At 38.8% G+C, this 26,371-nt stretch overlaps 4 protein-coding genes and 1 long non-coding RNA gene across 6 annotated transcripts in view; 3 read left to right on the top strand and 2 right to left on the bottom strand.

Annotated features, from left to right (window-relative positions):
- Positions 1-5,094, bottom strand: part of LOC122768958 (ultraviolet-B receptor UVR8-like) — a 324,378-nt gene extending 319,284 nt beyond the window's left edge. The window contains exons 1-3 of the mRNA XM_044025185.1: positions 5,020-5,094; positions 3,814-3,990; positions 245-428 (exon numbers count right to left, since the gene is read on the bottom strand). Coding sequence (XP_043881120.1) covers positions 245-428; positions 3,814-3,861 — 232 coding nt within the window. The 5' untranslated portion in view covers positions 3,862-3,990; positions 5,020-5,094. The remainder of the gene's footprint in view (positions 1-244; positions 429-3,813; positions 3,991-5,019) is intronic.
- Positions 5,095-6,165: 1,071 nt separating this feature from the next.
- LOC122769956 (arrestin domain-containing protein 3-like) lies at positions 6,166-12,294 on the top strand. Its single transcript, XM_044026875.1, has 6 exons — positions 6,166-6,535; positions 7,069-7,126; positions 7,231-7,378; positions 8,198-8,294; positions 9,381-9,640; positions 10,045-12,294. Exons 1-6 carry the CDS (start codon positions 6,280-6,282, stop codon positions 10,618-10,620), a joined length of 1,395 nt encoding a protein of 464 aa, XP_043882810.1. The 5' UTR covers positions 6,166-6,279; the 3' UTR covers positions 10,621-12,294.
- A 1,316-nt stretch (positions 12,295-13,610) lies between these two features.
- LOC122770055 (arrestin domain-containing protein 3-like) lies at positions 13,611-18,890 on the top strand. Its single transcript, XM_044027019.1, has 6 exons — positions 13,611-13,945; positions 14,099-14,156; positions 14,858-15,008; positions 16,177-16,273; positions 16,393-16,649; positions 17,263-18,890. Exons 1-6 carry the CDS (start codon positions 13,690-13,692, stop codon positions 17,425-17,427), a joined length of 984 nt encoding a protein of 327 aa, XP_043882954.1. The 5' UTR covers positions 13,611-13,689; the 3' UTR covers positions 17,428-18,890.
- Positions 14,942-19,295, bottom strand: LOC122770056. The gene is made up of 3 exons (XR_006360489.1): positions 19,234-19,295; positions 15,505-15,654; positions 14,942-15,087 (listed from the first exon to the last, which is right to left on the bottom strand). It is a non-coding gene; the product is annotated as an uncharacterized LOC122770056 (long non-coding RNA).
- A 73-nt stretch (positions 19,296-19,368) lies between these two features.
- si:dkey-245n4.2 lies at positions 19,369-24,583 on the top strand. 2 transcript variants are annotated; one of them, XM_044027018.1, is made up of 6 exons: positions 19,369-19,427; positions 20,522-20,922; positions 21,623-21,782; positions 22,906-23,025; positions 23,359-23,449; positions 23,824-24,583. In XM_044027018.1, exons 1-6 carry the CDS (start codon positions 19,376-19,378, stop codon positions 24,020-24,022), a joined length of 1,023 nt encoding a protein of 340 aa, XP_043882953.1. In that variant the 5' UTR covers positions 19,369-19,375; the 3' UTR covers positions 24,023-24,583. The 2 variants fall into 2 exon arrangements, with proteins under 2 accessions (XP_043882953.1, XP_043882952.1); XM_044027017.1 differs by having other exon boundaries at positions 20,519-20,922.
- Positions 24,584-26,371: the final 1,788 nt, after the last annotated feature.

Genomic DNA, 26,371 nt, shown 5'->3' with positions numbered 1-26,371 from the left:
CTCCATCCCACATCTTGCCAAAGACTTTAGGGAGGGGCACGCTCTGTGTAGTGTGGGAGTACGAAAGGACACCAATAAAACCACAAGCCCAGCTCCTACTGATTCAATTATTTTTCTTTGGAATCCGACCACAGACAACCAAAAATCATGCTTCGTATCCATATTCATTTTAAAGATATTAAAATATTATTATTTATATTTAGAGAGTGTGCAGTAAAATACAGAGTATGTTATACAACTTTACCTGTGACCACAATGGAATGACTGGATCCACATGCCAGCAGCTTCACCGTGCCCAGCCTAGTCTGCGTGAACTCCCTCCGATGGGCCTCCTCTGGAGCGATGCCCTCTGACCTCCCACATTCAGAGCGGCCAAGCTCCCCACTACCCCAGCAAAGCAGATCTAAATCCAACTCGTGGTCTATGTCCTGGGAACACATACAGTACAGAGAACAAGCAGAGGAAAATAGTTTGGATTTTTCTCAAATTCAACATTAATTTGTTCATTAAAACAACGAGCGCATGCATGCAGCGCTTTCCCTTGGCCTCGGGAATATGGATGTATTTTTCTACAAGTAAAGAAAGCACTCAGAGAGGGCAAACCTCGGCCAAGGCGGCTCAGTTTCCCACAGTGTCAATACACTCTGCTATCTCACGAGGTTAAACTCACTGCCGTGAGGTGTCTTTCCATCAAGCCAATAAAAAAAAAGGTCTACTTTGATGAGGTCAGGAAGCAGCATAGGATCATGGGAATTGTTGTTTTGTTTAGTTCCCTTATCCTTTAAAGGAATTGCTTTGGTGGTAGAACGCACTAGGACTGCAACAAGTAATTATTTTCATAATTGATTAATCTGTCAATTATGTTCTCCGTTAATTAAGCAATAAAAAAAATGTTGATCAGTGTTTCTCCTGGAAATGATGATTTCTTAGTTATATGGAGCAAAGAAACCATAAAATATTCACATTTTAGAAGCAGTTCTTTAAAAGCCACTCAAACCAAGTAATGGATTACCCAAAGAACTGATGATTAATTAAATTATCAATTAATCGAGCATTTGTTTCAGTCCTAGAACGCAGTGAGTTGTTGTGATTCATAGAAAAAAATATGTACAACAGAATGTATTGTATTCTGGTGATGTATTTGAAACTAGTAGTATTAAATACATCTTTCTGATGCTTCATAGGTTTGTCTTTGTAGTTAAAGCAAAGACTGAGTGGACAAATTCTTTAGAAGTGGAACAAAATTAAACTAATTTCAATGGCAGCACAGGAATGCAGAAATATGACATATTATATCTTTAACAACTGTTTTTTTTTCCCGTATCACTACAAAAAAATCTAATAATTTCTTCTCCTCAAGCCACAACAATTTTCATCAAAATTGGCTTAACTTTTTAAGGCATGTTCATCACAGACAGACAGACAAACAAGCATACAGATATAGATACAAATCCAAGCATTTGACAAGACTCTTTCCCATCATCTACATTTACACACCAATGGACAAGAAATACATCTTTAAGTTTTCAAATGTCACAGCCATACATATATATCCATCATTTATTTTGTAAATGAATAAATGGAGGATTTCGAGAAGGCATTAAGTTCTCAGCCTTATCTATAACAAACTGTGGATCTGACGCAGATCACCAATATTCTCCTCAACGTGTTTATTTACATTCTGCCCTCTGTGCTAATCAGAATGTGACCCCACACACACATGCAAAAACAAACATGGAAGCCTGGTGTATGTGTGCACACGTACACACATACACCCCACAGCCATATTACCAGCACAATTCCATCCGACTGATATTGGAATTTTCCCAAAGAGCAAACCGATAGATAACCTATTACAAAAACTATAAGAGATCGATAGCTAATTTCTTTGCATTGATTACCACTTGGACATTTAACATGCGCCCTGTGGCCACAGTGTGTGTGTGTGTACCGCGGGCTCAGATCCCCATTGGCCCTCATGAGTATTAAAATTATCGATTCAGACAGAGGACTAAAAATGTCAAGCTGTTCATTAATCTTAATAAAGACTGGACTTGACCAAGGCACCTTTTCTCCCAATACAGGGACACAACCTATCCAACTAGGAGCACATACAAGGCATAGATTAATGAGCTTCTACTGAGGGATGTGATTTAAGTCTTTGCCATTAATAGATCAATTACAAAAGAACACGTCTTTTTTAATAGTACTTACTTTCACCTCAGTGCATCTCCTGCAAACATTTAAATACATATTGAATATGGCTTCACCATATGAGGAAAACATGCAGTAATGTTGTTGATATCAACGTAATAAAGCTATGGCATTGTGTTTCTGCTTTGGTTTCACTGCCAACATAGAGCCTGACAGTGAGCACTAGGGCAGTGTGACTATGTGAAGTAATTAAGAAGTTGTACAACAGAGGGCGCTGTGAGCACAGCTTGGCTGGCATGCTTGCCCCATTTGCTCATCAGAAGAGGACAATAGTCATGTTATGCTATTTTGAGGCTTTCTCTCTACAGTAGAGTATTTCTGGTTAGAAATACAAGTTAAATTAATGTAAAAACTTTGCAACATCTCTCAACGACTCACTGAGTAGTTTTGTGTTTGCTAGGTCTGGTAATACTGAGGGAAAGTTATTAAAATGAAAACAAAAGAAAGACAATCATCTCCCTTTCTGGAAAGTTCATGACCAAACAAAACTAGTGCATTTCGATATCGCAAAAAAATGACAATACATTTTAAGATACATTGTGCAGGCCTAAAATTAACAATGTAAAAGTAGTCAAGACAAGATATCATGTATTTGAGCAGCAAAGATATTTTTCTTCTTCAGGCCCTGCGTTTCTTTCAGCACATCAAAATTCAATTAAGTTAATTTTTTGGCCAGCGTCAAAATGCTCACAAGGGGATGAGGGTTTGCTGGCTGAAAAATTGCAATTGCTGGGCAATAATAGGGCAAAAGAAGGGAAAAATCTCTCATACAGAGGTAATTTCTTTCCCAAACTTTGCTGTGTAGAAAAATAACTATGGGTCAAAGACTTTCACACTGTGGCTAACTACAAAGGATGTGTCTAAATTATTAAATATGACAATTTCTGATTGAATTCAGATGCGTTTTCAGGTGCAAATTTCTAAGAGACTTCACAAAGCAAGCAGTGCTGCAGTAATGAGGTCAATGCAGCTGATTTAAAGCTGCATCTGTCATGATGGCTTTAAAAGGTGGCTCTCTGCAGTGGACAATATATGTTCACAGGCACCTTCTGATAGCCAGTATAATGTCGATATGCAAGTTTCAAAGCACGCACGGCCGTCTTTAGCTTAATGATGGCCCTGAGCAGAATTTCATTTGCTCACTTTTCCTGCTTTTAATTAATTTCATATTTCTGCCATATTCACTCGTTTTACCTACTCCCACATGGCACGAGAGCTGTCATGATTTGCTACTATGATGTCCAAAAACAAGGGAAATAGATACTGGATCATTTTGAAATAAAAATAAATAATGAAACATGCTTGTCTCTTAAGAATTATTCCAACAAACAAGAAAACATAAATAACAACTGGGACCATTTTTCATTGGCCAGACCATTCTACCAAATCATGTGGGTCAAAAAAAGGTTTAAATGTTAGATTTATTCCGAGTTCAATCATGCCCAGACAAGACATATCAATTCAAGTAAACAAAATCAAAGAAAAGACTAAAATGCAAGGCGTATTTACAGCAGCATCAAAAAAAAGAAGAATCCAAGAACTGTATACCAAACATACACAAGAGCAGAAAAAGCAGAAACACAGCTTCTCAGAACTAACCTGGGTTGATGTTAAAGGACAAGAACTGCCTTCTATGTTTCCCTTCATTTTCTCACATAGGTCTGCTTTTCTTGTGGCCTTGACTTCATTTCCTTCTCCCACTGTTGCACTCAGAGCATTTCCACGGTAACCATCTCCATAGCACCTTGTGTTTACTGTTGTCTAAAATTGGGCAAACTTTTAAAACAGAAAAAAAGGTAGAAAGGCACCGACTCAGTATTTACCGTGCTGCATTTAAAACTTTAAAATCACAGGCAAAGTAACATTCGTTGACTACTACAACAGTGGACTGTACCTTCAACAAATCTTCACTTGTTTGCTGTAAGTCAGTTTTACTCAGTGTTGTAATCTAACAAACTATGCTGTACTTAAGTACAAAATTCACATATCTGTACTTTTTTTTGTTATTTATAATTCTAGCAACTTTTACTTCACTACATTTCCTCTAACTGTGTTACTCATTACTACCAAATAAAATCAGAAGAGTTGGTAATAGTCTGTATTTATATAGGGTTTTGATGAGCTGCTTTACACTACATTTTTGCCATTCACATGCTTCAACTTGGGGTTAAGCGTCTTGCTCAAGGACACATATAGACTAACAGGGCTGGCAATTTAACCCACAACCTTCCAGTTCAAAGATAACTAGTCCTACCACTGAGCTACCATGGCTCAATCCTAACTCCTCACTTGTTTAATACTTTTACTTCTAAAACTAAACTAAATAAAGTATACTTTATATCAGAAAATTACTTTTCAGTACTTTTAACAGTACAGTAAATGTCATATACTTTAAGCCTTTTACTTATGTAATATTATAAAAAACTGACTTCAACTTCTACCAAAGTAATTTTCTGGTATGATACTTGTACTTTATTTAAGTATCCCTTTAAGGTACTTTATCTTCCTGCTGCAAAGGTAAGAGTGGAAGAATTTTTGAAATAGAAAATAGAAAAAAAGAACCTTGGGATATGAGTTTAATGAACCCAAACTACCAACCTGCTAGGCTAAAGGAATTGCTAGCCCCAACGAGGAATGTTTGTTTTCAAACGTTTGGCGCTGGCACGCTCAGCAGCCATTTTGATTGACTCACAGCAGGTGTAAGTAATCAGATTAATGACGACTGAGTTCACTTTAACGGCCGCTGAAAACATATTCAGGGGGTAAACACCCAAAAAATAAAATAACAAGGTTGACAACACTTACATGAGTCCACACAGGTGAGTTTACGAGCGGAGAGAAACTGACAGTTACCGACACCGCGAAAACCGAGAAACGGCTTTTTTCATTAGTGGGCGTGATCGTGATCTCGACTGTCCCCCCGATGCCCCGCCCACTTTTAAACTTCTATTTATTGGTCTATTTATAGTTTTAAGTTTATTTATTTTTTACATCTGTGGAATTTCAATTAATACCATATCATACATATAGGAACAATACAACCAAAATGAATATTATGTCTTCCTGCTATTTCTTCTTTATTTAGTTTTTATTAATGTAAATTTATTTAAAAAAAAACAACAATGAACAATAAATTCTGTGAAACACATCATTGTGACCTTTATTTTTTACATTCCACAAACATTTTTTTATTGAAGTTATATGAAATCATTCTAAGTGGTTAAAATAAAATATTTTATTATATTTCTTTTAAATCACAGAAAATCAAAAACCTTTTTACTTGTGTGTCATTGGTGTGTGTGTGGGGAGAGGGGGTTCTCATTAATGTACATTCATGTACAGTAGGTGGCAGTAGAGGTCTTAGACTTGGTGGACGTTTCCATGAGGCTCCACAAGTACCATACGTCACGTCGCCGCCATATTGGTCCGGTAAAGACCAGTGGAGTGGAGTCCATGGATGGTCGAGTTACACAGAAAAATTATTATTTTTATTTTTTATGATAATTCACTACTCACTATTTTATTACTTGCAATTATAATCTTATAACACACATGTACAATTCACAACTAATCATTATTTTATGATGCAATACAAATAAAACGTATAAAGTACTTGTTTATTGTACATTTGTAGATGTGGAAATACATTTATGATTTTTTTTTAATTGTATGTACTTTTTTAATAATTTTTTTTCTGGCTCTGAAATTATGAGGATTTTTTCAGGTCTTGGTTTTTCAGGAAAAAGTATCTTATTCATTCAGAAAAACAAAACTTTTTTTAATCATTGTTTTAAGCTTGTATAATCTTTTGTAACAAAGTATTTGTACAAAACTGGTTTTAAGTGAATGTAAACGAAGCGTCTTGCCCGGACCAATATGGCTGTCCACCGTTGATTCCATATGGGCGTTCCCTTTTTCCTGTCTCGCTGCACACAATTTCCCAACAATACGGGCGGAAGTGACAGTAGAGGGGAGGGTAAACCTACACAGAGATTCTTCCGCCATTTAAGCGACACAGTTAGTAATAACGGTTTCGTACTATTTCGTTCACGCTTGGCCGCAAACATGCCTACTGTTGACAACCTGACGATCATTTACGACGCGCTCAACGAGTACGAAACGTTTTCGCCCGGAGACACGATAACGGGAAAAGTCGTACTGGTCCTGTCGAAGGACATCAAAGCGCAAAGTCTGTATATTAAAGCCAAAGGGGACGCTAATGTGCGGTGGACGAGAAAGTCCGGAGACAAAACTTATACATACCATGCACACAGGAGATACTTCAAACTGAAGCAGTTTTTAACTCCAGAGTCTTCGGCGGGTAAGTGACAGTTCAGTCAGACACCTTCCACAAGTCGTCACCTGTTTGCTTTAAGTCAGTTTTACTCAGTGTTGTGATGTAACAAAGTACTACAAAATAAAATCAGAAGAAGAATCGTTAGTAATGGTCTGTTTATATAGTCTTGATGAGCTGCTTTACGCTACAGTTTTGCCATTCTTACATCTACCCATTCACACGCAGCAGGGGTGTCTTGACACATATAGGCCGTTTCTCAATAGCCATACTTGTGCGTACTTGTGAAAACGTCATCAGCCTCAGTCCAAGACCCTTTCTCAATACTCCACTATGCAAGGATGTACTTGCGTACTCAAGTACTCGCGTACACAAGTAACAGCAGTGTATATGCTTCCCAAGTACGCAAGTACATCCTTCCATACTTGAGTATTGAGAAAGGGCCATAGACTAGCAGAGCCAGGAACTGAACCCACAAACTTCCAGTTGAACTCGCCATACCTCTGAGCAATGATTGGTCCACCCTGAGTGTTAACACCAACATTCTCATCTTCTTTTAGAAACTGACATTTCTCAAGGGAGCCATGTCTACCCCTTCAGATTTACCATACCATCACAGTACGTATTGTAAAAATGTGTGTAGTTCCACAGAGTAAATGACATTAACAAACGTGATGGACCACATTAAACAAACATTAACCTGCTTATATTGTCCAACACAGAGATATGCCGCCATCCTTCAGGGCAGCTCACGGATCCATCATTTACAAGCTGGAGGCTGTACTGTCCAGGAGCTGGAGGATGGACCACAACGTATCAAAAGAGTTAAAATTCGCCTCAAAGTTTGTTTCAAACCTACAATCCCTGATGGTGGGTAAATATGTGACCATGCATTGACACATCCATCCATCTACCACTTTGGGGTGATAGGTAGGGTATAATGAATCAGAAATCTAGTAATGAGATTAGGGCAAAGCAGTCTCATTCAAAAGTATTAACAAACACTAGGATTGTTACACAACAATAGTGTGTAAGGTAGTATTTGATGTTACGTTCTATGCAGAATTGAAGCAAACATAATCAATTTAAGGCAGGTTAATTAAAAAGTAATTTGACATGGAGGTTTGGAGTTGAAGTTCAGGTCCCACATGGCAGCAGGAAGTGGACTTGAAAATAAGTCTTGAACACATAGTAAGAAGAATGGCGGAGCAAACACGGGCAGGTGTGGGTGTGGGTTTGTGTTGTGGGCGTTTCAGCAGAGAAATGTGATTTGAGACCTAATTTTTGAAGACGGGGCAACTTTTTTTAGGCTTTTTAAACAGGGCAAGGTGGTTAGTAACACCACATTTTCCTGTGGGGTGACACAAAATGCAAAATACCTCAAACCATGATCGAAATACCAAGGTGCATGAAAATTCACATGCTGTCTTGAAAAGAAAAGGCAAAGGTTTGGTCTCCTTTTCTTCATCATCTGTGTGTAGACCAGAAAAATGTATTATTGTTGATTTTATTATTGTCATAACTATTATTATTATTATTATTATTATGGCTGTAATAGTATAAAAAATAAATACATGCTAAGATAGGCTCACTGTATTGTTGCATCCTTACTACAGATGTTGAAAAAAATCAGCTGAAAATGACTCAAATGTCATGTCATTTTTATGTATCTTGTTTATTGCATTCTAGGCTCCTCAAGTTGGTTCCACAAAAAAAGAGATGGGGCTCTTCTCAAAAGGACATGTACACATGGACGTCACTATTAACAAGAGAGCCTATGCTCCAGGTAATGAAAAGTTCCTCTTCAAACACGATCATGTCAGCATTGTGAGAGACATCTATTGCTTATAAACACAAAACTTGTTTTGTTCATGTCACACCCAGTAATTTGAACAAACTGCAGCAACAGCTTTGTTTGTCATTTTTGAACGGTTGTACGTTTTTTTGTCCTGACCGTCACAATGAGATGGTGTCACAGGAGAAGCAGGTGTTTCTAATGACATTATTTACATTTAAGTACATTGTGGTGTCACAGCTGTGAACTGGTACTTGATCACAGCTGACCCACCACGAATGGTATCAGTAACACCTGTTTTTCGTGGAAATGGTTTATGGCTCATGTAAAGCAGTCAAAAAACAGCTGATAGGCAATCTGGGTCTAATTTTAAGCATTTTGGTGGCTTTCGCTGACCTACATAATGATTAACGTCATTAAAATGTGGTCTTCAATTGAAACTGTGTGCTTGTGGTCATAATGCGGGTCGTAAACGTGCTGCGAAAGGTAACATGAACAGTACTCTCTGTCTAGAAGGTGGTGAACAATTTAGACAGAGTAGAAAAGTCATGACAGAGGAAAAGATAGCAAAATGTCCAAATTTCCTCAGAGATCTGATACTACTAAAACTATAACATTAGGAACATTTCAGATTTTTGTGACTTCACTGAGCTGGTTTCCATGAACCAGCCTGGGACTCAGACACACAAGCAGGTGTCTACAGTATCTTGAAAGCTTTGTTTGCCACTTTTTCTTGCTGTTAGACTGCCTTTTCTGTCTGGAAATTGAAGTTTCACTTGCTTTCAAGTGTTCACTCCCATCCACCAAACACACAAGAATTCTTAAATACCTGCTGCCTCCACCAGTAAGTTTAAAAATGTTATTTTGTGATTTCGGCTTTACCGAAGTGACGTGTTCTTACCAAATAAGGCAGCAATATTTCTGCAGCTTCTGTGTCACTTTGAGCTAAAAACACAGATTTTCTCTACAGACCTTGGTGCAGGGGAGTGAGCGGTTTACAAACCGTCAGACCCCCATAATAGTTATAGTAAATGAGAACTGATTGTAAATATTGTTTGGGGTTTTTTCACTTCATAGGTGAAACCGTGATGATTGCTGCAAAAGTCAACAATTCCTCATCCAGTGACATGACGGCCAAATACAGTCTGACCCGGAGTTTGGTGTACCGCGCCAACACAAGTACCAAACATGAGAGTTACGTTGTCCACAAAATGGTGGACGACAAGAGTATCAAACCCCAAACACAGACTGAGGTACAGTGTACCATGAAGATTCCCGATGGTGAGATGCCGACGATCCAGAATTGTGAGATCATCTCAGTGGAATACCAAATAAAGGTATGTTTGAATTTGTAGTTAATAAAAAGAAAGACTAAGAGCCCTGGTATGCTTCCGTGCACAGATGCGAATAATGACGTCAATGTGCAACGCACAGGCTGTGTGGATTACTAAGCCCCTCTCACTAAGCAGAAAAAGAAGTAGTCGCCAAACCAGACGTGTACGAGGGAGCTGTAGCATCGTTCTCTTCTTCTTTGGTAGTCATAGTTCTTTTAGCATCCTATTCCGTGTCCAGACTTGTACCGCCGCCCAATGGTGAAGTGGGATACTACAGGACCCTGACGCGCAAGTATACCAGGGTCCACGATATTCAACACGCAATGCAGCACGCACGGCAGTATTCCAGGGCCTTAAGCCCATCAACAGAGATGTCAATGCTATTGTGGGTTTTTTTTTCTTCTCAGGTCTACCTGGATATCAGTTTTGCATCCGATCCACAGGTTGTTTTCCCAGTGGTCATTATTCCTCCTCTTCTTATTTCTGGCCATGAATCTGGTGGAGCTGTGGGTCCCTATCCAGCTGGAGCTATCGGTGGCCCTAGTAACAGCGACTTCCCTCCCCAAGCTGTGGGTTCGTATCCTTCACCCTTCCACTCAGGACTTCAAAGCCATCCAGCTCCAGGACCTGCATACCCACCTGTTATGTACCCAGCACTGCCGCCACACATAGCTGGAGGCTACAATAACCCAATGCCACAGCAGCATGGTCCCTATGCGTCTCCGTTTTCATCTTCATCCTCCACCGCTGTTCTTCACCCACCGCCTTCTGTCCCGACATTTCATCCACCCCCGTCCGCCCCAGAGGTCAATCCACAGCTTCCTCCATCTTACGACATGTCCACAAATGCTCCACCCACTCACAACTTGCCTCCTTCTGCGCCAATGATGAACGTGGACTTCTTGTCTCAGTCCGACGAAGCTCCTCCAGCATATAACTTCCTTTTCCCACCATTTGCGCCTGAAAACTCCAATTCAAAATGAGAGCCTTGTGACTGAATCTGTTAATCAATTACTGGGTAATAATGTGTAATCAAAGTTTTAGTACTATTTGATTACACATTAATCATGGCCTTATATCAAACTCAGGAGGGGGCCAGCATAAAAACAACTGATCAGTAGGGGAGTGGGCAACTTGACCTTAAAATAATCACACAATATTCCATTGTGATATTGCAGTCACTAAAATTATGATTATTTCACAGAATTTCAGAGTAACATAGTTTGTTTTGATACTGCATGACGTATAGTTTGAAACAAATACATACAAAGAGGAACAACTTTAATTAAGCATCTACGCAAGTTATAATTACTTGTATGTGTTAAATATAATCAAATGTAGTATTATCATTATTATTATTATTATGAGAAAACCTGTCAACATTCTGTCGCCTCACTGGCAGTTTAAAAGGAGGAGGGAGGAGGTCGCCGACCTGCCATGTTTTCATTAGAACATGATATTAAGTGGTGGGTCATGTGAGATTCGTTAAAATTATTTTTTTTTTTGGCATTTCATTAGCCAGTGCCTACTACATAGTGAGGTGCTTAGGTGCCTTCCGCCTCCTTTCAGTCGGGAACGGTGTTTTGTCATTTGCCGAAAACACCCCGAGGTTTACCACAGACTTGTCTGACCGCCTTGTGTGAAATTGAATGATTGTTCACAGTGCCTCTGTGCTTGAAAATCCTCTGAAAACTATTTGTGCCACAGGACATGGCTGAATCTTTATGCAAATCTTAACTGATGGTACTAAAATCACTAAGAAGCTCTGGTAATAATTACTTTATCTCACCTCTATGTAAAACTAATCCCATCCAAATATGGCTTTAACGGTAATTTCACTGGAAATGCAGTTGTGTTCAGTCATAAGTGTTTGCATGTAAGCAGCTATAAAAGGAAGAAGGATGTATGTGATTTTATTGTGAGATACAGATTTGTTTGTTTTTTTAACGTGCCTTGTTCAAGTTTAGTTTTCTAGACTGATCCCTTACCTCATTTTTCTGCACTGTGACTACTTAAAGATGATCAAACTCAAATCTCCTTTTCACTGAAACATTGAGTTTAATCAGAGACTGTTATTGTTTTTAGTCTAAGGGTGCTTTTTCGTGGACACAACATTCGCCTGGTGGACAAATTCTACAGAGGAAAACTGGTGACAGAAGCCTCATGTATTTAGACATCCATTTAGGAGTTTTAGACTGGAGAAACCATCACTTCCTCTGTTGAGTGAACTAAGACACCAACTATCAGCCACCTACAATGCTGTCCTGAGCGCTCCTCCAAAAAGAATCAACAAGCAAATGCATAACAACAACAGTGAAGTCCAACAGCCACACAATAGTAGAGTCTGTCTCAGGTGACCCACAGAGGCTTGCTGCGTGAATGGGTCTGCCATCTCTGATAGCCTTGTTTATTTTCTGTCATTACGCGATATTTGGCAATCTGGATTATTTATATAATATTTTGTTATATATTTGTTTTTATCTTTGCAAGAAATCTAATTCATCTAATCTTTCCCGTCTTGAATGTGATGTCACAAATTATACATTACTATAAATTATACACTTATTAACAGACCGGTGATATTGTGTTCCCTCAGGTCTTTATACAGTATGTCTGAAAAATGCTACATAAATAAAGACGAAACACTGAAAGATTGAGATGTTTGTTTCCTTTTATGCTGTGCATAAAATAAAAGTAACTACTTTATACATGAGTATAAATTCCCTTAAATGCTAAAAAATGCTAAAAAATGTCAATTGTTATCAAGTGTCATTGGTCCTGTTTGATGCAGATTTCAGATTTGAAAATCAATGTAGACAACACCTATTGCAACATATTATGGGAGGAAATACCCAGACAGTTTATTTCTACCAAGTACTCTATCTCCCTTCTTTGGGAAAAATTTGGGAAAAGTCATCCATTTAAATCTATGAATTAAGTTCAAGTAAATGAATTCAGTAGATTAATTGTAATCCTGTTACCTACAGACAAAACAAACGCAAACAATACAGTGTAACCTGTGAGTCACCTTACGGGATTTCAAAGATGTGTGAATTTCCCCATAAATTAATCATTTTTATAGTTTCACAAACATTGTCCATGTGACGGTGAACAATAAAATACTGTGTGTTGATTGTGAGGTGTTGCTATTTATAGGAGTGCCTTGTACAGTTAAATGCACACTCTATACAGAGAAATACTGCTGAATTACAGTAATATACGGCACTACCGCCTGAAAGATACATTAAAATACATTTTTTTTATGTAAGACATTAACTGTGAAAACACAGTAATATATGGCATTATATATATATATATATATATATATATATCACCAAAATTATTAGAGTGTTTATATCTCATCATTATGACTTAGTATATCACAATTATTACTTACTTTTCATAATAATGACTTAGTAACTGGTAATTATGACTTAGTTTCTCACAATTGTATCTTAGTTTCTAAAAATGTTGAATTACTCTTCCCTAATCATGACTTATTATATCATAATCATGACTTATTATATCATAATTATGACTTATCAAATAGTAATTGTGACTTAGTATCTAATATTTATGACATAGTATCTCATAATATGGCTTTTCCCTAATTATATAATAATTATGACTTACTTTTCCCTAATTATGACTTATTGTATAATAATCATGACTTACTATATTACAATTATGACTTACTTTTCCCTAATTATGGCTTAGTATATCATAATTATGTGTTAAAAACGTGAACAAATAAATCCAATCTACTGCAGCTCGGTAGATCCAGTAATTCCACTCACTCCCACTTGAACTCGCAGACTTTAGCGATAAAACCCTTATAATCACTGTTGACTGCGTAAACGTGGATGTTCTGATATTGCGCTAGGTGCTATAAAGACACGTACATTCCCTCTGACGGTCTTATGGGCGGTTGATAAACAGTCAGTGCACTTGTCAGCTGTCAAACATCCTTGTTTGTACAGTCTCACCTAACTTCACACGCTCCACGCACACGCTGCGCTCTGTGGAGCAGCAACAGGACAGACCGGAAGACCATGTCTCCGATCAAGGACCTGTTTCTGTCATATGAAGCCGTCAACGCGGAGAGAGTCTTCTCCGAGGGCGACATCCTCACCGGGACGCTGTCCCTGACATTGTCCAAAGACACTAGAGTGAAAGCGATCTTTGTCAAAGTCAAGGGGGACGCGCGCGTCAAGTGGACAGAAGGAAGTGGAGAAGACTCGACCACGTACTCTGCGCACATTCGATATTTCAAACTCAAAGAATACTTATTGGCAGAAAACGGCAAAGGTAAAATCTATCCTCTCTTACTTTGATCTTTTAGTATGTAGCCATTGTAGTTTCTTATTTTTGAAATCTTTATATTATTATTTTATATTATAGGACAGAGACACTAGCACACAACACACAGATTTTAAACTTAACCCACACTTTCTTTTGTAGGCACTGCACTTTCCAAAGGAGTCCATCTCTTCAAATTTACCTTTCAAATCCCATATGGGTAAGAATTGGAATGTCCAGCCTCCAGTATGTTTCACTGTGACTGAAGGGTTGCCAGTTCCAAGCCCAAGTATAGATGGAAGAGTTGCATCAGGAACAGCATAAAATGTGCAGATCAGCCGCTACAGATGGAGGAGCCAAAAGACAAAAAAAAAAGATTACTGTCATCATTATTATTATTATTATTATTATTATAACAAATCGCTGCATTCATTTGAATGTTCATATTGTTTTATCCTTGATAGATTCCTCATTGGCTGCCAGTCATTTTCAGAGCAGAGGTGGAATTGATGTCTATAGCAGTCAATGGCAACCAATTTAAAGACCTGAGTAATGCCACATAGATTTTATAGATTTGGATGCATTACCGATGTGAGTTGAGACCTTCTGATTTACCATTACTACTTTGCTTACTTAGTCAAATGCACATTTATTTAATATCCCTTTATTTTTGTGGCAAAGATCCATCATCATCATCATCTATCATTCATCTATCCGTCCTATACATATATGGGTTAGGGTTATATATATAAAGTACCTTGAAGTACAAGTATCTTACCAGACAATGACTTTGGTAGAAGATGAAGTCACTTTCAATCATATTTACTTCTCAAAAGTCTCACAGGTATATGTTCAAACAGCTTCCTGGATGCAGTGTTTAAACCATCAACCCCCCCCAGTCTCACTCTCTCTGTCTTACAGGGACATGCCGTCATCCTTCAAGGGTAAACATGGAAGTATTGTCTACATGCTTGAAGCCAAGGTGAAGAAGAGCTGGCGGTGGCCGTCCAAGGCACAAGCCGAGTTTAACCTTGTCTCAAACGTCTTGCGATACTTTGGACTCACTGCAATGGTAAGTGGAACACGGTGACGGGGCCTCACAGGCAAAACTATCGCACACACTTTTTGCATCTCTGGAGTCCATTTGGGTGCTGAAATTGAGAACAAACACATTAAATCACACGATATTTACATATGATTGGGAAGTTCAGTACAGGAAACAGGAAATAATAATCTGGAACTTCCCCAAGAGGACGAATGAGTTTTTTATGGCTCATAATGAGAGTTATTGTAAAATAATGTGGGGGTGGGGGGGGAGAACCAAACGTCTGTTAAAGTGTGTTGTCAGTAATTTCAAGGAAGTGCTGGTGGTTTCTGTGAAAGTGCAGTTAGATGTAAGAGGTTGAAAAAGGGGAAATTGGCTCATTGGTGACTTTGTCAGTTTGATGAGGACGACTTCAAATAAAAGTGACAGGATTGAATGAATTTCTGCCTTAATGAGGGATTAAGTTCACATCAATTATTAATTGTCAAGGCAATTCACATGGCCTTGCACCTTTTATCTTTACCTTTATAGCCAATCCGACATGAACAGTGATGGTAAGGTCAGTACTAGGACAGAAGATGCTCTTGGAAGAGCTGGGTCTTCAGGAGCTTCTTGAAGATAGAGATACATCCCTGTTGACAATCCCCCTCTGTGGATCTTCCGTCCTTCAGCCCTGTACAAGGAGTTTGTGGAGTTATTCTAAAGACAGTGGGGGTCACTTGCTGTATACACTGTAAAGCCCTTCGCGGCAAATATTGTTTTTGTGATTGTGATGTGATGTGATTCATGGTCTGAATCAGCTTTGGGAAAAACATGTGTTTTTTTAGCTTTCCAGGCTGTACAAAAACATCTAGCATCTATCTATCCGTAGAAACGTTTGGGGACAGAGGCTGATCTGAACTGCATCTGTGCGCCATGTCTGTTTCTCTGAAACTCTAAATAAAACTTTGCCTCGCTCAAGGCTGTATTACTTCACATCAGTCTTCATTGTCCGTTATTCCCCCTCAACATAAATAAAGAGTGTAATTGTAATCTCATACTCTGGGGATGCAGCAGACCGTCTGACCTTCTTGGAGAAGGGTGTGAAGAGCACAGTCTCTAATTATCTGGACGACAGGAAATAGTTGAATGAAGAAGAATATTGTGACTTTGCATTGTGACTGGATTTGGAGGTGATATATCTTTTTGTTTCTAGTGTCCACAGGGTGGTTCAGTGAAAAAGACGATGGGTGTTTTTTCTAAAAGAGTGGTCCAACTGCATGCTGTCATGAACAGAAAGGTTTGCTCCCCAGGTAAAGCCACTCTAGCTCTTCTTTCTGTTCCATTTCCTTCAGAAAATAGTCTTCATTTTCTGTGAATGAAATGAATGTAATGTAATCTAACTTTGATGTTATTTTCTTTTTTTTATTAGGTGACAGCTTTTCAGTGGTTGCCACAATCCGCAACCCGTCTTCCAAAACCATAAAGCCAAAATGTGGCTTATATCAGGAAATAGTGTACCGCGTCAAAGGCTCCAACAAAACCTGCGTTGAACGTCTGTGCAGAATAGTCGGGGATGCGATCATGCCAAACTCGGACGAGACAGTCATCTGGCAGATGAATGTTCCCCCCAACGCAATCTACACCATGAGCAATTGTGATATTATCTCAGTCATATATTACGTCAAGGTATGTGTTAATTTTGTCTTTACTGTCGTAGTTTTCGTTTGTTCAAAAGGGTAAAATACTGGCAAGTCGGAAAATAAAAAGGAAATATAGTGCAAAATAAGGCTGCAAACGCAGTCTTCATGGTTTGTTTTAGAGCCTGGTTGATGAGGACATGCGCACAGTATATGTCTTATTTTACATTGTGCGTGTTTTTAATTTGTTTTTTGATGTCGGTTCGTACTTTATAGAGTCTCATGTTCATGTGAATGTACTTCATTAGCATCATCCAATGCATGATTTATTTGCACAGGTAGCCCTTTACTTAGATATAGAATTTGAAGTTATTTCAGTGGGTTTATATGCACAATTCTTTAAGAAAGTCTTTTATTTGATACATTTTATTATAATATTCCCATATTAAATTGTTGTTTTGCGGTGTGAGTCATGAGTGCTACGTCCGACACAGGAATCTGTATTTTTAGAAATGGGCACACGTGACTGCTGTTGAGGAGGTACTACTTAGAAATGGAAAACGAGCCGAGTAGAGCCGACTTGTGCTCGATAGCACAGAACAATGTACGTATAAATACTGTCACCGGTACGTAACGTTGTTGTTTTTTTGTTTTTTTTCCAGGCGTATTTGGACATCAGCTTTGCTTTCGACCCAGAGGTGGTGCTACCACTGGTTGTCATTCCCGCCACCTTTGCCCAGCTTGAGCCAGGTGAAGCTGAGAGGGGCCCAAGTGACAGCGACTTCCCTCCCTCTGCTTATTCTGCTGAATATAACAAGTGGTCATAATAATCACTGGCCTCCATACCAAAAATACACTTCTGCTCATTCTCCTGTACACGGGGCCCGATGTATGACTTAAAATATGTGAAAATATGTACATTGGTGACTTGCAGCATTTCAAACGGTTTGTTACACACACAACTGAGCCTATTTCCCCTTGACTGGAACAACATACAAAATCATCTGAAACTGAATGATCAGGTCTCACTGGGCACTTTGAAAGTGTTGCCTGATTGCACTTTACTCTGAGTGTGTTGACAATCTGCCAATTTTATATTGTATTCTCTATGTTTTGTTATGTTATGTATGTGTGTTTTATTATTTTTGTATTGTGTTACCCTGACATTTTCTAAAACCTATATGTACTACTACTGCCTGTCTTGGCCAGTGCACTGAGAAGATAGGTTTTCATTAGCATCTAATGCATTTCCTCTGCATATCTGCAGTTTGCTGTACTTGAGTACATTTCGGCAACCTGAGAGTGTCGCAACAGACCAAAACATCTGCAAACAGCAAAAATAAAATTGCATTTGTGAATAAAGTGGCTGTAGTGACTAGTAATGACGACAAGCGCAGAAATAAAGTGAAATGGACTGATTATTAATCTCTCCCATGTTCACATGAAAACAATAATATATGTGGTAGTTATTGATCCTAGTCTCGTGTGTCGATCAGAGTCATGATTTAAGGTTTGGGTGTGGACCCAGAATCTGAGGATTTTCAGATTTCAAAGTGGGCCCCAGCACTCTTTCAATTTAGGAATGGATGCAGTAGTGAATACAGTTTGAGTGCATCCATGTCTCATGAATTTCATCAAGGCCTTTCCACATTCTTGGCTGAGCATCATGACAGAGAAAAACATCACATGACCTTGCAAGTCCTAAAAGCTGTCCCATTCCTCACAGTAACGAGTGGGTAATCCCATTCAGCCTGGAACAATGCTTTCACCCTCTAACAGATTTATGACCTTGAAGTCTAATTGGTAGTCCATGGAGTCGATGCATACTGGTAGTAAACACGTGTTTTTTGCCTGCTATAGTGGTAAACAAGAGTGTGTTTGGGGAAAGCCCCAGTTTTCCTGTAATGAAAGACAATAGCTGGATATGCAAAGCAGCACACACACACTATGCTCTCATTACCAACCACTAAGTGTCTCTTAAGCATTCTTTCCATTAATGTGACTCTGATCCGATTTTTTTTCCAGAGAAATCAATTCCAATTTTTAAGTCCGAAATATGATACTTCAATATTATGAGGTCCTAGACAGATATACATCGTCTTGTCTCGAGAACTTTGTAGTTATGGATGTGAACAGTCAACTCTGATCTGTATCGAACTTGAACTGAACAATATGGATGCTAATGTGAACGTAGCCACATGGACCCAAGTGATTGAGATTTATTTTGTCCCTATTAAACGTCCGTGTTGACAGACCACTTGCAATATAATGGCAGTTCATAAATGTACTTCAAAACCTGGTCATATTGAGGCAGAACCTCATTTCAACAAACAGTGGATGACAACTAATAAGTCAACGGACAGCAAACTACAACAATGAACGATACGGCGTCGACATCCATACTATTTCACTCTGGTACCCCCAAGGGAAGGGTGCCAAAAAATGGAACGGGGGGTGGTTACTTTGGTACTACATAATGAAACAAATATGTACCATACTAGCATGGACAAACAGCTCAACAACAACAACACAAAACTACTATGAAGACTATTCCACTATTGTGATATTTTAATGTATAGATAATACAGTGTCCTGACATGAACAACTTTGCGTGTGTGCTTGGATTCACTCACCCATCCATCAGACGGAGGCACACAAGGAGGTTCCGTGAGGTTTTTGTTCCCACCCACTTTGCACTTGCTGTTGCTGCTGTATCAGCTTCATACAGTAGATGTGGAGGAGTCTTTAAAATCTCTGCCTGTCATCGCCATCGTCATGGTTAAAAACCTGCTGTTCGTCTGTTCGCTCGCTGTCGCCATTTTCACAAGTAAGTAAGACAAATAGCAAAAGTTTACTTTTTTTCGAAGCAGTTAAGGGTCTTTAAATGCAATCGGTATTAAACTTAAACGGTCCCTGAGGCTAAAAGGTTAAAGTAAACAAAAGTACGTTATCTGTCCAACTAGATTCACGCGTCGTATATAAGTGTCTAAACGTACGTAACAAGCCTTAGTTTAAGGGGCTGTACGTGCAAGTGAATTCATGTTCAGGGGTGACGTGATGACACAGCAAACTTTTCTCTGTTTAGGCTAATTCAGGTGGATATTAGCTAAAAGTGGGCTTAAATGACGTTACGTTCAGTTACTCCGCGGTGAAGATACTTTTGACCGTGCTTTATTGCCGACATTAACCACGGATAATAATGGGGCTCTGACTTAGGGACCGTCAATACATTTCCGCTTGAATAGGAGGAGATAACTCCACTGCTTTGAATAGCCTGCGTGTCACGTGCCCCACTAACTCAAATCAAAGCCGACTGGCTTATTTATGTTTCTTTAATGTATTTATTTATTTACAATTGTGAGATAATATTACAATTGTGAGAAGAAGAAGAAGAAGAAATGAGATAATACGTTATAAGTATGCGAAAGTACATCACGTGCCCCCCCAATTGATTTAATGTAGCCTGCCACATTAAATAAAAAGTTCTAATGAGATATTTTTGTCAGCCTTTGATATTTATAGATTAATTTTGCACCATAAGTGTGTTTTATTGTGCAATATATATCAAAACAAACGTTTTTATTGTGAAATATGGTCACAAATGTCATATCATTATTTTGATATCATAATGGAGTATCGATCGATATAATCTTAGATCATATTGTCCACCCCGACTGAACACTTGTTTTTTTCCCCCCTGAAAGTTGGACTTTTTTTCACTTGACCGACCCTGTCCTTCCTGACCAGACTAAATGCTCATTGGTCCCTAGGTCATTTCAATTAGAAACCCCAAATATCCAACCTAAAACCTAGTTAATATTTTACCAATTCGGCAGAAGTATTACTGTTTTAAATTACCTTAATTAACTCACATTGAAGCTAAATAATATGTCCCGTTGTACCTTGTTTTTCCCACAGCAGCCTTGGGCTTTAAGATTCAGAACAAGCATGTAGGCAAATGTCTGCAGGTGCAAGAAGGAACTTGGGGAGGTAGAGTTTCCTTAGGGGAATGCAGCCCATACTCACCCATGCAGGAATGGCTTTGGATCCCAGAGAGCCAAGCTCTCAGCAGTCACCACACTGGAGAGTGTCTGACGGCACCCGAAGGAGAGTATGAAGGTGTCCACCTGCAGCCCTGCATGTTTAAGATGGACAGTGATGAGACTGGTGACCGAGTGGCAGCTGTGGATGTGGATAGTGAGGAGGGCAGACAGACGTGGTCTTGCTCCAAGAAAGGTCTCCTCACTTTGACTGGGAGGGGGCTGCACCTTAGTGCCTCTCCACAATCCACTCTGGTTTTCGTGTCACGAGATCACAAACAGGTAATGACATTAACTGTAATATCTCATAGAATATTCAAAACCAGGGCCATAGGTTTATTGGAAATAATAAGTTAATATTGCTTATTATGCTTATATTTTGAAGCCGATTTGTTTTCCCAATTTACGTATATACATGTACGTGCGTTTGCGTGTGTAAGCAGCTTCACATAGCTTGTTTAATTTGTGAAGAACAGGTCGCCATATTTGGGATTACAATTGGAATTGCAGTTACACTAAAAGGTATTAAAAAAATGGCATGCAGGTTTTGGTTACTATTGTTTTGGGGGAATTTTGATTGAATAAACAATGTAATGTTGGCATTTTTACTAAGCCTACTTAAAATGTATCATTGCTCAATCATAACATTTATTTTTACCAGTTGCAGCTTGTCAAAATTATACAATTTACTATACTATATTATACAATATAATTTTTTAATAAAGAAATACAATTGATATTGAGCAGAATTGAGCTCAGCTCATTGATCCGGCCCTCAACAATATGTTTTGTTACATTAACATGTTTTACATAGACATTGTGCTACTTTAAACTTATTGCACTTCCTTAGATATAAAATGATCAAATAAATCTAAAAGTCAAGTACATATAGCAACTTTCTTAGCTTTCTTTTCACTTAGAATCAGGATACACTGACTTAACTTAAAAAAATGTTATTTGGTTCACTCCCTTTGCAAAACAGGGCAGCAGGTGGCGCACACTTGACAACCAGACATTGTGCAATTTGAGAGATCACAAACATCACCAATCGCAGGACCAGTCCCACCACTACATTGGAAAATCACCAGAAGCTAGGATTTTTCCGAGTTCCACTGCTGATCTTCACAAAGAGGCTGAACCATGTAAGGACCTAAGAGTGTTATAGTAGTTCTAGTGTCCTGATTTTTTACAGACACACTGAGTTACTCTCAAATGAGACCCAAACATAGGGGAAAAAAATAAACAAGTCACTAGTCAGAAAACACACAAGCAACAAAGTCAGGCTCAGACAATGAGACACAGGTGAAAGTCATTAGTGAGGAGAACCTTATCGCACAAGCAGGAATGTCTAATGCTGGGATTGGATTACACAAATTCAGGCAGATTATCAAGTGATTTGGTCGTGACCCAATTATGACGCGGTGTAAACATACAGACATAAACATGACAAGAGGAAGAGGGGATACTGTGTTGCTGCTTTTACACAGTGACACCCAGAAGTGAGTCCACCATAATTATTCATTTTTTGTGTTTTTTGAGCACAAGACGCAAACATCAACCACACCAACACTTCGGCAGCCATGACTGAATGATTGCTGTCAGGTTGTCTGGTTCATTATCTGCACGTGGGAAAATCCTTTAGGCAAAGTCTTCAGAGATGCCGACTTATGGAAAATGGCCACTAGATGGCCCTAATAGATTTGATGATTTCACACCGGGAGAGCGCTAAGCCCTTATTGACTTACCCTGAACACGCCTCAGAGTCTGTGAGTGTATAAGGGTGGACCTTGGGACCTGGCTTAACTTGACAAAACACTTAAAGTCGTCTTGTCATCATGTGGTAATTTGTCACTGCTGCGCTAAAGCAAACACACTTCAAACACACTTGTCAGTTGCCGCCTTTTGTTGACATGTAAAGCTAACTGAATAGGTTCAATGTTTATAAAAATTAAAGACAGGCAGTTGTGTATAAACAGTATTTTTGTATTTTGGAGCATATGCTTGTTTGTATTTATACAAATTACATCAGCAGTACTTTAGATTGATTTCTTTCCTCAGTGGAAAACAAATTATACTTTCCTAGGTGGCTATGAATTATAAAAATATAAAAATATGAATAATGTAAATATAAAATCACCTGGTGATGCACTTATCGACCAGTGACATTGAAAAGCTTTTACTTGAAGCAAGTTTGTCAATAAAAAGATAAAATTGTAGAGTTGCATCTAACGATTATTTTCATAACTTTATTCCCTGGACTTCCAGTTGAGGACAGAATGGACAACAAGGCTCCAGAAACATATTTCTTCACAGACGGGACCGTTTTGTCTCAGAGCACCAATTCCTCTGCAGATCCCAAAATGATTTTCTTAAGTATGGACTATGGTAAGTTTGGTTTCAACGAACGTCAAACATATTCTCGATAAAGTTTGTAGAATGAAAATATGTTGTAAATAAAATAGTATGTAACCTGACACAGTGAGACTATATACTGTGACACCACTAGATGGAGACAGGTAAATGAAAAATGAGCACAGTTTGTGGCGGGTGTGTCTGTTTGTCATGGAATTTCAATGGACTTTTGTTTTGCAACTTGAAAGCTTTGACAGAAACACATGAACAAGAAAAAGTGGTCAAGAAAGAAAGGAAGGAAGAATGTGGCTTTTACCAAGTTAATAGTTGTTTTTGCATGTTCATGTGTTCATACTGTTTATATAGGGATGGCCTGGAAGATAACCATGCTGGTACTGAGCTCTCTGGCTCTGGTGCTGGGGACTGTCATTCTTATCGTAAACGTCCACTCCAATCGGTGAGTGCGCGACACCGAACACGCCGTCGTTTTACTCTTATTTTGCTTGTGATTGTTTGCATACCATTAATGATTCATCAGGTTATAGTGAATGATGAAATACAACACGATATTAAATAATATAATAACTTCACTTGAAAAAAACACAAGAAATGGAAAAAACGTGTTACCCCGCACATATAGAACAATTCTGTCTTTCATGAAAAGACTCCCTGGACTATTTTAAATAGGAGAATGTATAAAGGTCAACTTAAAACCTTTTAATGTAGTGTCATGCGGCATCAGATTGTACATCTTTTCTTGAGTTCTGGTGCAAAGTTAAATGATTTACCTCCGTGCATCTTCCAATCCCATTTGTGTCTCGATGTTGCCAGACGGAAGAAGGTGGTGTGCGTTTTGAAGTCGTACGCCGTGAGGCCGGAGAGGAGCGTCCCTGGATCCCCGGTGCCCAGCGAAAGGGCCCCACTGACGGAGCACGCCATGCGTCTCCCACAGTCGTCACCCACATTGCAACGGGGGGAGATCCTGATCCAGTGGAAGGACGGCAGTGTTACGCCACTGTACGAGGCCTGACCTGATGCTGCTGCAGGTTTGGACATGGGTACGTGTGTGAGGGAGAGAGAGAGAGAGACAGAAGGTTAGTGCGCATTGAAGAGAGAGAAATACAAGTTTCAGTGGGTACTCTTTAGACAGTTGGATGGAATGAAAATCTTACAGCTCAGAATCTCGACATCTCTGTGACACCTGATTCACACCTGTTGCTCTTGATCGTCTGCCTCACACGGCAAATACGAACAAGACTTCATTTTCTGATTTACCTCTGACAGAAAACGTGTGCACCTGTGCAGGTGCTAAAACAGTTTTTACATGTATTCAGATTCAATCTGGACACTTTCATTATCAGCAGGTCTTTTATCTACTTTTTTTTACACGTGTTTCACTCAAAGTTTGTCACGTCTGAGATGTCCTGCCATGGTTCTCAAAATGTGGTATGTGAACCAACAGTGGTAAATCAGAAATACTGTTCTACTCTATATACCAGCGTATGTGATCGATGAGAGGAGCTGAGGAATTTTGACCGGATTACGTAGAGAAATGAAACAAATAATAAAGTAAATACTAATGATTAGAGTCACCTTATTTCTCGCTCCATCTTAATCGAGGAAGAGATCTTATTGGGAATAAATCTGCCTCCTCTGTAGCTGACTTTGCTCGGCCTATTTACACCACTGTGTTTTAACGTTGCCAATAATGGTGTGACTTAAAGAGCTCAGTATTTTCTCATGCGGTACTTGGTATAAAAAGATGGAGAACCACTAATTAACATGCAGGAATGGAAACCCCACTTTGATGTGAGCTCAGAGACACACTTTACTTATTTACTTAACTTTAAGACTAATTGAATGGCTCTAGAGTAGATGATCTTAACTCTGTGCTGATCTCACACGTAGTGCGATTCTTCACAACATGCATATCACGACACGCCTCGGCTGCTGAGACTTGCACTTTCAATGTTAGGATTAACAAGGCTATTTTAGGGAAAGTGCAGCTAACTGTGTTGAAAACACAGGAAACACTGGTGAAAGTTGTTTTTGTGGCATTTTTCAGTATTAGAAAATCAACCTAGTTTAATCCAGCATTTGGATTATAGTTTAATTTGAGTTGAAACAACCAATATCCAGATTTCTGGAGGTTTCTGCTATATTTAAAAGGTACAATGTGTAAAATTTAGCAACATTTATCAGTGAATATTCCTTCACCAACGATGTAGCCTTCAGTTAGCATCAAAACTCTGTCCATTGTGGGCTTCTGTAAAAACATGGTGGTCCAAAATGACTCATTATGGCATAATGAAAAACAGCAATTTATGCAATCAGGTAATTTAACACTTTATCTTCAATTTCTGCCATGGGAAAAAAAAACACCTCAAATTTACACTCTTGGACCTTTAACAGTTTTCATTCGCACATAAACATTGAGTACCATGTTTAAACTTTCCATTATTCTGCTCTCAACACTGTTCATTTATAAGTCCTGTATGACGACGACAGAAGCAGCTTCTGTGGAGCATCTACTTATGTGTCACTGACGTCTTGTTGTCATTAATTTGTCAGAAACTATTTTGTAATTCTGTGAAATACCTAATAATAAATATCATATTGTATTTCTATATTTCTATATCTTGTTTTGTTGCACAGCTTCACATGACGCCTAAGGCAAACTTAAGAATCGTCAGGTTTTTCTGTACATCAGCAACCATTTTTCCTGTGGTTTATTATGACTATCCGGAGTCAGACTGAAAGGGAATGGGTAGTTAAATTAATTACATCAGTAATGTCAGGTATGTTAAGTTGATGATGATTATGGTGGTTCCAGAGGACATGGCATTTCCTCCTGGTCTGGAAACTTCTCTCCTCCCAGCTGGAGAAATCCATTTACAGTTTACAAGGATGTTTTTTTGAGAGGCCTGTTGTTTGGCAGGTTAATTTGATCTCTTCTTTATTTCAACAATAGTGAGCAGATCTGTGTTTTGACTAAACACTGCCTGAAGGAAAGACCGCATCAGTGTTCACCAGTGTAAATGTTTTGTTTTAGTCAAAAGTGCATTTGCAGGCAGAACGTCTAGTCGAGTACCTCTATTTATGTGCACTTTAAATTAACATTTTTCTTTCTTTCTTTTTTTTTTTTTCAAGAGGAAGTAGCACCTAACCCTGAGCTGAAACCCCGTCTCCCCTGCTGGTAACATTTACAGTAATGAGAGGGTACAACTTTTACTGAACATAACACAGCACCCTCAAAAAAAAGTACATAGCATCCTACGCCCTTTTCTAAACCGCAGCCACATGCTGTACAAGAGAGAAAAGATGTGTGTTTTCACTCTTTTCTTTTTCCTGCAAAGAATTTAGTTTGCGAAAATAATTG

This window comes from Solea senegalensis, linkage group LG5 (genome assembly GCF_019176455.1).
Source record: "Solea senegalensis isolate Sse05_10M linkage group LG5, IFAPA_SoseM_1, whole genome shotgun sequence".
NCBI lineage: Eukaryota > Metazoa > Chordata > Actinopteri > Pleuronectiformes > Soleidae > Solea > Solea senegalensis.
This window is presented reverse-complemented; position numbering and strand designations above follow the sequence as displayed.

Excerpts from the sequence above, each read along its gene's own strand:
- LOC122769956 (XM_044026875.1), top strand. The coding sequence starts at position 6,280 with ATGCCTACTGTTGACAACCTGACGATCATTTACGACGCGCTCAACGAG. Across the intron at positions 6,536-7,068 it reads AACTCCAGAGTCTTCGGCGG|AAACTGACATTTCTCAAGGG; the intron begins GTAAGTGACAGT and ends ATCTTCTTTTAG. Across the intron at positions 7,127-7,230 it reads AGATTTACCATACCATCACA|AGATATGCCGCCATCCTTCA; the intron begins GTACGTATTGTA and ends TGTCCAACACAG.
- LOC122770055 (XM_044027019.1), top strand. The coding sequence starts at position 13,690 with ATGTCTCCGATCAAGGACCTGTTTCTGTCATATGAAGCCGTCAACGCG. Across the intron at positions 16,274-16,392 it reads CAGAAAGGTTTGCTCCCCAG|GTGACAGCTTTTCAGTGGTT; the intron begins GTAAAGCCACTC and ends TTTTTTTATTAG. Across the intron at positions 16,650-17,262 it reads CAGTCATATATTACGTCAAG|GCGTATTTGGACATCAGCTT; the intron begins GTATGTGTTAAT and ends TTTTTTTTCCAG.
- si:dkey-245n4.2 (XM_044027017.1), top strand. The coding sequence starts at position 19,376 with ATGGTTAAAAACCTGCTGTTCGTCTGTTCGCTCGCTGTCGCCATTTTC. Across the intron at positions 20,923-21,622 it reads TGTCACGAGATCACAAACAG|GGCAGCAGGTGGCGCACACT; the intron begins GTAATGACATTA and ends TTTGCAAAACAG. Across the intron at positions 21,783-22,905 it reads TCACAAAGAGGCTGAACCAT|TTGAGGACAGAATGGACAAC; the intron begins GTAAGGACCTAA and ends CTGGACTTCCAG.